This window comes from Folsomia candida, unplaced genomic scaffold (assembly GCF_002217175.1).
Source record: "Folsomia candida strain VU population unplaced genomic scaffold, ASM221717v1 Fcan01_Sc036, whole genome shotgun sequence".
NCBI classification, from domain to species: domain Eukaryota; kingdom Metazoa; phylum Arthropoda; class Collembola; order Entomobryomorpha; family Isotomidae; genus Folsomia; species Folsomia candida.
This window is the reverse complement of record NW_019091228.1, coordinates 413,436-425,602: the sequence shown is the minus strand read 5'-3', so window position 1 is coordinate 425,602 and position 12,167 is coordinate 413,436. Positions and strand designations below refer to the sequence as shown.

At 34.8% G+C, this 12,167-nt stretch overlaps 2 protein-coding genes across 2 annotated transcripts; both read left to right on the top strand.

Moving 5' to 3' along the window:
* The first annotated feature begins 305 nt into the window (after positions 1-305).
* Positions 306-1,482, top strand: LOC118439462. The gene is made up of 3 exons (XM_035860784.1): positions 306-606; positions 1,069-1,247; positions 1,334-1,482. The coding sequence occupies exons 1-3, from the start codon at positions 331-333 to the stop codon at positions 1,458-1,460; spliced, it is 582 nt and encodes a 193-aa protein (XP_035716677.1). The 5' UTR covers positions 306-330; the 3' UTR covers positions 1,461-1,482.
* A 634-nt stretch (positions 1,483-2,116) lies between these two features.
* Positions 2,117-2,884, top strand: LOC110860920 (alpha-crystallin A chain). The gene is made up of 2 exons (XM_035860732.1): positions 2,117-2,301; positions 2,692-2,884. Exons 1-2 carry the CDS (start codon positions 2,117-2,119, stop codon positions 2,882-2,884), a joined length of 378 nt encoding a protein of 125 aa, XP_035716625.1.
* Positions 2,885-12,167: the final 9,283 nt, after the last annotated feature.

Here is a 12,167-nt window from a genome sequence, read left to right as displayed (position 1 = left end):
TTAAATGTTTTGATAAACTAAATAAACTTAAAAATCAGTTGAGAAATGCTAATTAATTGAGTAATCAATTAAAAGTCTGTGCAATTATATTTAATAGCTTTTCATGAACCTTGTTCCACCTTACACCCTTAAATCATCAATGACCCGAAGATATTTAATTAAAAAATCTTCAATTTGCAAAATATTTTATTTTTTTTGTGAGTTTAACTTTGTGAACTTTTTACAATTTCTCATATTGGGAAATAATACTTTAGTGAACAGCATACAAGGGGACAAGTGAGACTGTCTGCATGCGGGAAGTTCAATACCTCAAATATTTACGGCGACACAATGTTTGTCGTTCCAAAATTTACTGCAGACGATTTTAATCGCTGCAAACGTTCACACGGCAGAAAAAATTCAACCGTTAGTCCAACCACAAGTCTAACCCGCACTAAAAAGCGACGTCACCGTAAATCTGGCGGATTCCGAAGTAAAAAAGCCAAAATTATGGTAAAAGTGACGGTCCGACAACATAGCAATAATTCCACGGATCCTCCATCCGGTGGCGAAAACCATGTGGAAATTCACCTGCGTAAGAGCAGTATCAAATTGGGCTATTTACAGGTAAATTTTTTAAACTTTTATTACTAAAGAATATATTTATTTTGATAACTGTTTTTAATAACAATAATAACACTTTATTAGCCATACTTCTATTACAATATTGTAATAGAAAAATAGCTGAATCAATAATTTAGCAGAAATTTTGTCTATCAATTGATGAACATAATTATTCTAACTTTAGAATAGAACTTATCCAATTATACTTGTCGATTAATAAAGTTAGTATGTCATAACTTAACTAAAATAGATGACAGCTAGTGTTCAAAAGATGAAAGATATACGTCGAAAAAAAAACAACAAATTAACACTTAATTCACATTTTGATACAATTTAGGTCGACACTAGACTTAAAATTAGAACTAAATTACTAGTTAACTAATAAAATTTTGAAAAAGAAGAAGTTCAGAGCAGATAATTCCGATTTTGATACCGTTTTTTAACTAATAATAAAATATTTTCCAGCCCATCCTTCTCATCGATTTGAAAAACACGGCGCCCTCGCCCTCATTGATAAGCGTGGACGAGACTAATCGGAAACAGGTCAATATTTTGGTGGACATCACAACCTGGGCGATCGAGTTTCCCAGCGAACCGGAAGCAGCACAGTTTGTTACAGATGTTAAAGCCAGGCTTCGTAAAATGTAAGTAAATATTTACATGTTTATTTATAAGCGTTTTGACTAATCATTACTTACAGTTTTTTTTTTAAATATTTTCATTCTTTTAGCCCCAGCCCCACTCCATCCCTCTCGTCATCAGATGATAATCAAGATATGGCGTCATCTTCAGAAAGTGGAGCTGGAAGTTCGGAATATGATAGTGGAGAAGAAGACAGTGCTGACCCATCCGCATAAAGTTTTTAGAAAGTTAACTATGTAAAAATATTAGTTTTTTACTCATAAAATGTGTATGTTAAAATTCTCAATTGATGACCGAGTAGTAATTATTATATGAAATGTTATGATGGAAATTTTCACAAACCCAGACCACTAAATGATCTCGTTAAAATATATGTGAAAATAAGTAACATTTTATTTTCTGTTTCAAAGGCTTATATATACAACAGAGAATTTGATTCCACGGCAAATGTATTAACATACGTATTTAGTTCATGCAGAAAGTCACGTATAGCATTTTCAGTGTTCATAAATATATATGAAAAATTACGGCCTTATTCATTGTTTTATATTCATATGCAAACTTGTAAATATCTAGACATAGGCGTTTCTAAATCAGAAGGTTTTCATCCATATCCAACATGAAGAAAATATTTGATAATCACCTTACACAGACAACGAAAACCGTGATATGACGTTGGCTATGAAAGCAACTCAATTTCGACATTAATTATTTATCTCTTTTAATTTACGTGGTATCACGTTCCATGCAAATTACTACACTGCGGAGAAAGAGATTGCTATTGTGCAGATTGATCAGTCTGGTTAAGTTTTTTGCACGATTAATCTTACACTGGGGAAATTTAGCAAAAAAATTGCAGTTTAAGCCGAAAATGTCTCGCAGTTATTCTCTTTCGCATCATTTCCCACAAAATGTGGAGACCTATGAACCCGTTTATCCGAGACGGTCCATCCCACCCGCGACCGGAAGGACGTTACCGGCGGAGGAGATTGGAATCGCGAATATTACCAGGTTCAAGGACAGGTTTAGTGTTAAGTTGGACATTCACTTGTTCAGGTGAGAAATGCTAGATAATAGCGTAATAACTTTCTGTTTTATTTAAAAAATGTTTTTTAAGGATCTAAATTTTTTTGCATAATTTTTTACACCAGTGCAAAATAAATATAGGTAAATTACGAAAATCGTACGATTTCCTGTATCCGTCATCAACTTATAATCTGACCAACGTAATCCTCCAGTTTGCATAAAATTTAATAATCAGACGATATAGAAATCACGAGAAGTTTTCTGAAAATTAAAATATTTATTTATTTATAATGATAATAACTAATAACATACGAATTTTGTATTAATATTCTTACACAAAATTGCTGCAGTTAATAACTTTACAAGTATCTACTTACATACAACGTAACTGTCACTAAATTTTTTTTATACATAAATTAGGCCTGACGACATCAGCGTGAAAACTTTGGACGATTTCGTCATCGTTGAAGGACACCATTCCAGTCAGGATGACGATGTCGTGCGATCTTTCGAACGCAGAATTCAACTTCCGAAGGGAGCTCTAGTTGACGACTTGACATCGGACGTCGGTTGCGACGGATATCTCATAATCAATGTGCCCGTAGCGCAGTAACCCCTGGAGGGGGAGGAGCAGGAGGGGAAATTTTATAAAGTGACCCACGCCCTGGGATCATTTTTCCACTTGCCGAATTGGGCCCAGTCATTTCAACTGGGGAAGGAGACGTCGGGTGTGGCTGTGAGCAAGGATAAGTTCACGGTGAGGAATTAATTATGTGTCATTAAATGTCGGCTTAATTAATTAATGGGGAGCAGTTAAAATTCATTTTGCAAGAAGTCTCATGAAGAAGGATTTTATGAAAATTTCTGAAAGTTGTTTTTACTCTAATTATGAGATACATAGTCAAATACAGTTTCGGAACCTGAAATTTTTGAAAATCCGATTTTTACTTTCGGCTATTTTCCTATATATGAAAATAACCTATAAAAATTGTTTGCCTAATAGCAAGGAGTATTTACGGCAATATTGTATCCCCAGACCCCAACTCGCTTACACATTTTGGTGAAATAAGTTTGCTAAATGAGATCATGAGAACTTCATGCTTGACAAAATTGCAAAAAATACGTAATTATTTGACAAAAGTTTTCTTACAAAAGGGAATGACAAAAGTTATGTTATGCACTGAACAATATACCAAGGTTAATCTGAGTTCTTTAATTAAATTTAAAGGTATGACTGAGGTGCGTATCTGCATGTATTTATGTATAAATGCCATGTCTGTACCATACATACATACATGTCTATCATACAAAAATAGATTTTTTTCAAAACTTTTCCATGATCCGTAGGTCACCCTAGAAATCGGGAATTACCAACCCCACCAAATTTGCGTGAAGACCGTGGACGACGTCGTCATTATAGAAGGATGTGTCGAGGATGAATCAAATTCTGGTGGGAGTGGTTCTCGCCGTGGGAGTTTGGTCAAGGCCAATTTCATTCGAAAATACACCCTCCCAGTGAACGCGGACCGTGAGAGGGTTCAATGCGAAACAGCGTCAGGATGGCACCCATTCCTCTCTGAAAGTAATTATTCCACGAATCTCTAGTGGAGAGAGCGAGGCCGTGAAAGAGCATAAATTAACGTTGTGTAACTACTGGTGAAGAAATAAAGTTGATTTAATATTAAACTTGTATAGAAGATATAAACTTTTTGGTTGTAGTATGCATCTCACCTTATTTTATAACCTGACTATCATGAAAAAGTATGCGTTAGTTTGTATTGAATGTGAATTTTAAACAATGCAATCTGTGAACAATATGCTGGCTACATCCGTAAATTGCATAGCCACATATTCAGTCTAGACTGCATCATTCTAAGTTATTTATTTGTTAAACATTTATAATCACAGTGGAACTGAGGGGGAAATAAATTCTGAGAAAAATGATAAAGCCATTACGGCAGATTAAATGTGAGACGACATGAATTTGAAATTGCATGAAATTTGTAAGTTTCAAAATCTCACAGAAACTTGTACTACATACGTGACGAATGTAAAACATTCATAATTTAAAATAGTTAGGGATGCGAGACAGATATGTTTTAGTTTGTGACTAAATATTTATATGATAGGTATGATATTATTTTTTATTGCAACATACACTGTATCCGATGGTATTATAAGGATTCGCACAAATTTAAAAATTTTGGGCTTTATTTTTCTTCAAATAAAGGAATTTCTCCCAAACTTTATTCAATCACGTATCGAAATTTCATACAAAACACAACTCAACCAATACAACATTTAAAGATTAATTACAAACCAAAAAGAATTACAATTTAATGAAACCAGACCAAATTATTATTAATTAAGTTCAGGGATGTTTAATGTTAAATGGAAGGAGTTAGGAAACGTGGATGAGTTTTCTAAGAAAATTTAAAAAATGAAATTCTGAAAAAGTAAAATCACCAAGTTTTTACACCAATCGGGCAAGAATAATTATCAAATCTAATTCATCTTCTCAATCACACCCATTTGTGTTGCCAGTTTGGGATGATTGTTCCTAAATTCTGCCATGAACTTGTTCTCCACATTTGGAAACATGACTGCAAGTTCAGCCCCTCGTGGGAACGGGATTTTTGTCTTGTCCCCAATCTCGTACGGAATATCCAAAATTTTCAAAGTTTTACACACTTCCTGTTGATCCAAAGAAGCCGCGTCTTTTTTTGGGAGGAATGTGTCGAAAAAATCCCCACAATCTTCCCAAGACACACTATCCTCAAATTCATCGATCGGGAAGAGTCTCATTGAACGTATGGATGGAAGGTGTGCCTTATACTTAACGATGCCCGTGTCCCCCGGAAATTTCAGCCCCACCTTGGCCTCACTCTTGCCATACTTATCATAGTCCAAACCCCGTTCGACGTCAAAGAAGAGATCCCGCAGCTTGGGCAGGGCAGGGAGCTGAAGTTTCAAACCCGTCTTAGCGTCTACTTGAGTTGACACGGTTACTACCAAGTTTTCCAAACTTCCGGCATTTTTCTCCACCAGGTTTTCAAACTTGCGGAAATCCTCCATTCTCAGCAGTTCGGATACACTTAAACTATTCAGTGGTTGTTTCAATCCGAGGAGAAAATCGAGTCCTAGTGAAGGCTGGGCGCGTCTTGAGAATAGCGTCATCTTAAATTCAGTCAATTTAGGAAATGACAATGGTCCAATTTCTTGCAAAGATTTCATCAAAATTGACGTCATTACGGGACATCCAGAAATTGCGATTGATTCCGCCTCCACAATTGCCGGAGCCCATGGTGCTAAATAGGCGTGATTCAACGGGTCCAGATCCCGATTATGCTCAAAATTGAAAGAAAAGACTTTTAGTTTCTTGAAATGAAGATTTCCTTCAGGTTGATACTCTTCATCTGAGTAGAAGTACAAGCGCAAATATAATTCTTGCAAAGTTGTTTGCAGAGCCGTTACAACTTTTAGAAAGATTTTGTAGTCAAAGTTGGAGAAAATTCGGCCATGCAGCTTCAGTCGTTTGATGTGGTGTCCCCGATCCAGGTGAAGAAACCAGGTCAAATCTGCGACATACTTATCTCCCGGTTTGTGTGGAAGGATGCTAAATACACTGTCTAATATTGATTCTGGATATCGAACCGGGTGAAGTTCAAAGATCGGAATGTACAGCCTCCAATTGTGCATGGGCATGTTCTGCATTTCTTCCATGTACTGGAGAAACTTCATAGAGGCGTTGACATCCTGGATGTAGTTGCCGTAATCGTGTTCGTTGTTGAAAGTGGCGAATCCCGTATTTCGTAAAAGTCTTGACCCCTCTTCATTCCAATCTTTGCAGACTAGTCGGGCACATTTCAAACTTTGGAGGGGAAGATAGGACAGGATTTTGGACAAGATCTAAAAAAAATTGAGTAATTAATAGTTTCAAACATAATTACGTAATACAAACGTAAACAAATTACAAACAAAATTTTAAGTTATATTAATTACTAATTAATATGAGCATGAGTTTAGCATGAGTATTAATGAGCATTGCTCATTGAGCAATGCTCAATCAACATTAATTAGTAAATTAACAAAACTATATTAAACGTTTACATACCAATTGGTTTTTTTCAGGGGTAAAATTAATATCACCCATTGGGACGACTTCTCCCGGTCCACGTTTTCCGTACCAATTATGATTGTCTGGTTTAAATGTTCTCTCCTAAAAAATAAGTAAATAAATCTTTTAAAAGTAGCCAAACTTTATCATGCATAAAATATTAGAAATTTCTCACCTTGAAGAGCAACTGCAGCACTTCATCATGCCACGAGATTTCCAATCTGTCTCCAAAATTAAGTTCGAGACGATACCTTCCCTCAGGGTCATTATTGATTAAAAGTTCGACTCCCTAAAATTAAATATTTTTTTTACAGATACAATTATAGACACATAAAATTTTATGGTAATATTTTCTTTATCTTAATACGTACTGAATTAGGCATTATGTAGAACTGCCCATTATTACAGAATATCTCCACGAGCGATGCCGTATTAACGTTCTTGTCGTCGTTGCCTCCCTCGTCGTCGTCGCCCTCGATATGCAAAAAGATAAACTCTCCTTGCTCCTCCCGTGACGTGTATTTCGTCCCGAGGGTAAACTACAGTAAAGAAAAACCAATTGTTCATAATATTCATAATTAAAGTACTAACTATGTAAACTAACCTTTCGCCCATCCTGATAAGGCAATATTGCAAACTGTTTCCAACTTTGGCGTATAACCGCTCCCTCCGACATGGAAACTACCTCATTGCCACCCCCCGAGTTAGTGGTAACAGGCACCTCCAAATCACAGATTAACAAACTGGTGTTACAGCTAGATCTTAAATAAAATATTGATTTAATTTATATTCACGAAGTTCAGTTTATTTGAAAACTGAATATACATAATGCGAAAAATAAAATGAATGAACACATTAATGAAAACGACAAGATTACATGAAATTCTATTAAAATAAAATTTACACATATTTATTGTTAATTAAATCTCGCCATCATATTCGCACAAGTATTTATTTATATTAATTTACTTGGGACATACATAATTCCATAAATTTGTATTTTGGTAAGAAAATTTTAGTACGAACCTGAGCCTTTTTTTGTGTCGCAATAATAATATTAAATATTCACGAAAAGTATGTAGTTCATATTTACATGGAATTTGTTTTGGAATTTGCCACAGCCTATCTCTCACGTAATAAAAAAGCCATTTATATTTAATGGCTCCATTCATCACCCTCGTTATTTTGGTTTAACGACTGGTAATAAAATTAAAACAATCGAATTGAGGCCAACGTCGGCTTCCTTGCCTGGATTTGTTTGGGGTGGCTTTATTTCGAAAATTCCACTGTCCCTCAATCAACCATGGAAGAACCCATAGATATTTTTTGAAGGACGTTTGGATTTACAGTTTTTTGGGTAATTTTTTGCTGTAATTTATAACAGCAATCAAAATCTAGAAATAAGTACGAATGTATTTTTAAATTAACGATTTGCCTTGATGTCACGTAATTTATACGGCTTTGTCCCTCCCACAATTCTAATAGAAATATCTACTTGTGTAATAATTGCTGACGTGGCGATGCAGATCCAACTATGGTCTGATTGTTTTTATAAGTCTCTTTTTTTCCAAAAAGGTTAAGTGGCACATGTGCCCATGCTTATTAACCTTGCAAAAGTTTGAATTGGAATTACTTTGGTAATTCTTGACCGATTTTGAAAACTAAACATGTTTTGGAAACCTTGTGCGATTTCGAAAAACATACATTTTCAAAATTTTCAAATTTGACCTTGGTGACCTATAATTAATGTTACAATAATAAAAAGTGAACAAATGTATTTTTTTCTAAAAAAAATATGAAAATTGCTTATCTAGACCAAATTTAGAGGCCAGATAATGCTGAGTATGACCATTTTTGTCAAAGTGTGCGACAGATAAGCAAAAAAAGTGTGGGTGCGGTAGGGGGTGTGGCACAAAGCTTATCTGAATTGCATGTACGTGGTATGGTGGATATTTGCCATCAAAATTGCAAATGCCTAACTGACGCTTATGCACGGACATCGATTACACTTGGGACTAAGACTTATCCATCCACACCCATAGGGGGTGTGGCCATCCGCGCTTTTGAAACAACCTATCTAAAGTATGTCATGCGACACGAATAATTTATCGGCAGGATGTGGGGGATTAAACAAGCGCATAAAATTTCCCAAAACCACACCCCCTGGTGGGTGTGGTTTTCGACGGCCTTTAATGACACTTACAAACTATATCATGCGACACGAATAATTTATCGGGAAGACGTGGGGGTTTAGATAAACAATTTCAAAAACCGCACCCCCAAGTGGGTGTGGTTATGGCGAGCTTTTCATTAATGTATGATATATATGTCGGGCGGCGCAAATTATTTATCGTGTTGACAAGGCGGTCCGGACGATAAACTCTAATTACGAATTCTTCGTAATTATTCGTAAATAATCCGTAATTACTAATTACGAATATTTAGGGAGCAAAATGCATATAATAATTTGCGCCGCATGACATATATATCATACATTAATGAAAAGCTCGTCATAACCACACCCACTTGGAGGTATGGTTATGTTGATCAATGACGTCTATGGTAATGCTCTGCTCCGACGATAAATTATTCGTATCACACGATACACTTTTTAAGTGTTATTTAGGAAACGCCCAAAACAACACCCACCTGAGGTGCGGTTTTTTGGAAGTTGTGGACGTTTATTTAAACCCCCAGATTTTGCCAGAAATTATTCGTGTCGCATGACGTACTTTATAAGTGTTGTAAAGGAAACGCCCGAAACCACACCCACTTGGGGGTGCGGTTTTTGAAATTGTTTGCGTTTATCTAAACCCCCACGTCTTCCCGATAAATTATTCGTGTCGCATGATATAGTTTGTAAGTGTCATTAAAGGCCTCGAAAACCACACCCACCAGGGGGTGTGGTTTTGGGAAATTTTATGCGTTTTTTTAAACCCCCACATCCTGCCGATTATTAAATTATAAGTAAATTATTCGTGTCGCATGACATACCTTACATACATTGTTTCAAAAGCGCTGATGGCCACACCCCCTACGGGTGTGGATGGATAAGTCTTAGTCCCAAGTGTAATCGATGTCCGTGCAAATGCCTCAGTTAGTCATTTGAAATTTTGATGACAAATATCCATCATAAGACGTACATGCAATTCAGACAAGCTTTATGCCACACCCCCTACCGCGCCCACACTTTTTTTTACTTATCTGTCGCACCCTTTGACAAATATGGTCATACTCAGCATTATCTGGCCTCTAAATTTGGTCTAGATAAGCAATTTTCATATTTTTTAGAAAAAAATACATTTGTTCACTTTTTATTATTGTGACCTTAATTATAGGTCACCAAGGTCAAATTAGAAAATTTTCAAAATGTATGTTTTTCGAAATCGCACAAGGTTTCCAAAACATGTTTAATTTTCAAAATCGGTCAAGAATTACCAAAGTAATTCCAATTCAAACTTTTGCAAGGTTAATAAGAATGGGAACATGCGCCACTTTGACGTAGCAAAATTAGCAAAGAAAACAGACTTATAAAAACAATCAGACCATAATTGTAACCAGAAATTAATATAATCACGAATTGACAACCCAAACTATTTGACTACATTATGAATATGTATGTATGTTAATATATTATTTATTTTTTACATTTTTTAAGGGAATTGGAAATGCTAGAATTTTTTGTTTGCTTGAGAAGCCAGTGTTTGCATCTAATCCTAATCTACATACATTCAAGATTTTTAAGATCTTATCTATTGTCTGGTTTCTGCCTCCATTCGTATTTTTTTGAAGTTCATGCAGCCACTATGTGAACCAAATTTAAGGCATGTTGTGATCTAGTAAAATTGTATATCAGAAAGTAATTCCACTATAAATTTGACCATTTTGAAAGGTATAAACCAGCTTAACAAGCAAGGTATATATCACAAGATAAATATTTTGCATTTCAAGCACAATACAATTTTGTATCAACGATATGTTTATGTAGCAAGAACCACGTTACATATCTCGTGATTTGGGTCTCATATTCTATTTTGTGTATGCTAATACGGAAAGAATTTTGCAGAGAATTAATTCCCATCTTCAGAAAACTGTTAACTTGTAACTGTTACATAACAGTTAAATTGTAGATTTTCAGGGATTCTTCCCAACTTTGAATAAAGAACTAGATCAAACATCACAATTTTGTTCATGCAAATTGTGCACCTTAAATATTAAACTGTTTTGCATGGATACTCAACTACATTGTGAATATGAAGTGCAGACTGCTTAACTAATACAGCACCTGATTGAAGTTAAGTATGTCTGAAAACCGCGTGCATATTAAAATACGTATTTTCACTTCAAGACACCTATACACAAAAGGGTCTTAAATGTGTTGTAGTTAACAATAATAATCCGCAAATACCCTAACATTATTTTAAATAGCGTAAGGATACTTGTCTGGCAAATCTTATTAGGATATATGGGGTGCCGAAGGATAAATCTGTAATAAAGCACCAATACTTTGGATTGCGATATTCCTCCTGAATAAAGTTTTTAATCATTTTCTATGGCATAATAGTAATGGGCATGGACCATTACCATTGGTTTGATTATGTTTGACAATTTGCCTTGCTATGTAAAAGTTGATGAATATGTAAGAATATAATATTTTCAAAAGTAAATAATTCAGTTATTTTATCTGTATTAGAAATATATTTCTCTATAAAGGTTTATTTAAAAAATAAGAATAATTCTTAAATCAACAAGTAAATCAACGAAATTACAAAAACTGAAACTTTCATTTCCACCCTATAATATGCATAAAGTGCTTTAGTCGCGGATATACATATCTGATATATGTAAATACTTAGCTAATTTAATTTGCTCATTCATGGTATCTTTCGCAACACGTATATGTACCACAAGTATATACGGGATCATTTGGAAGTCGCACAAATATTGAAACAACGATTTGGGAAAGTCACGATTTATTTACGGCTTTTTAGACTTGTCCTTCCGTTCTTTTGGAAACAAGTGTGACCAATGGTGAGTGCATACATGTATGCCAAAAGTCTAGGGATTAGGGTGTGGCACACGTCCTGTTTTTATTGTGTGTTACTTTTTGTTAATTACAGTTTAAATTAAGCTATTATGTAAGATTATGCGGCAATATGTACTAGTAAATATAAATTCAGGCTGAATTGTGTTTACAATTACTAAACCCATCTTTGCTGTTAATAAGTTAACTACTCGCATGATGACTTGTTATACATAAATCTGTGTTGATATCTGTATCTTTGGACTCGATTAATTCGCAAACAAAGAACTTCATGCTTTTCTCAATAGCTGGATCCGTCTAAATATTCTTCGATTTGTGGTTAGCCTACATAAATTGTCTGGTATGAAGAGAACTTTTTTGCTTCGATCTTATCTAATCTTATTTAGTGTAATTATACACAATTTGACTTCATATTTATCTCGTTCACCACATTATACCATAAATGTGAGAATATTTCGAAATCTAAAGATAACTTTGGAATGATAATAATTGCATACTACGTGTACAGATCGACGTATTAATTAATAGGATTTACTTTAACCCTACAGTTTGGAATGAACCTTACTCAAAGTTATGTCAAACCTATGCAGTATTACATTAAATAAATGGACATAGGATCCTGCAACATGCAGTTGTCGTGTAAAAATATCCGACGCCAACTAAATAAATTGTAGCCAATAATTCTGAATATAAATATTTAGTGAACTCAATTTTCTACCAAATGTTATTTATTGG

Excerpts from the sequence above, each read along its gene's own strand:
- LOC118439462 (XM_035860784.1), top strand. The coding sequence starts at position 331 with ATGTTTGTCGTTCCAAAATTTACTGCAGACGATTTTAATCGCTGCAAA. Across the intron at positions 607-1,068 it reads TCAAATTGGGCTATTTACAG|CCCATCCTTCTCATCGATTT; the intron begins GTAAATTTTTTA and ends AATATTTTCCAG. Across the intron at positions 1,248-1,333 it reads AAAGCCAGGCTTCGTAAAAT|CCCCAGCCCCACTCCATCCC; the intron begins GTAAGTAAATAT and ends TCATTCTTTTAG.
- LOC110860920 (XM_035860732.1), top strand. The coding sequence starts at position 2,117 with ATGTCTCGCAGTTATTCTCTTTCGCATCATTTCCCACAAAATGTGGAG. Across the intron at positions 2,302-2,691 it reads TTGGACATTCACTTGTTCAG|GCCTGACGACATCAGCGTGA; the intron begins GTGAGAAATGCT and ends TACATAAATTAG.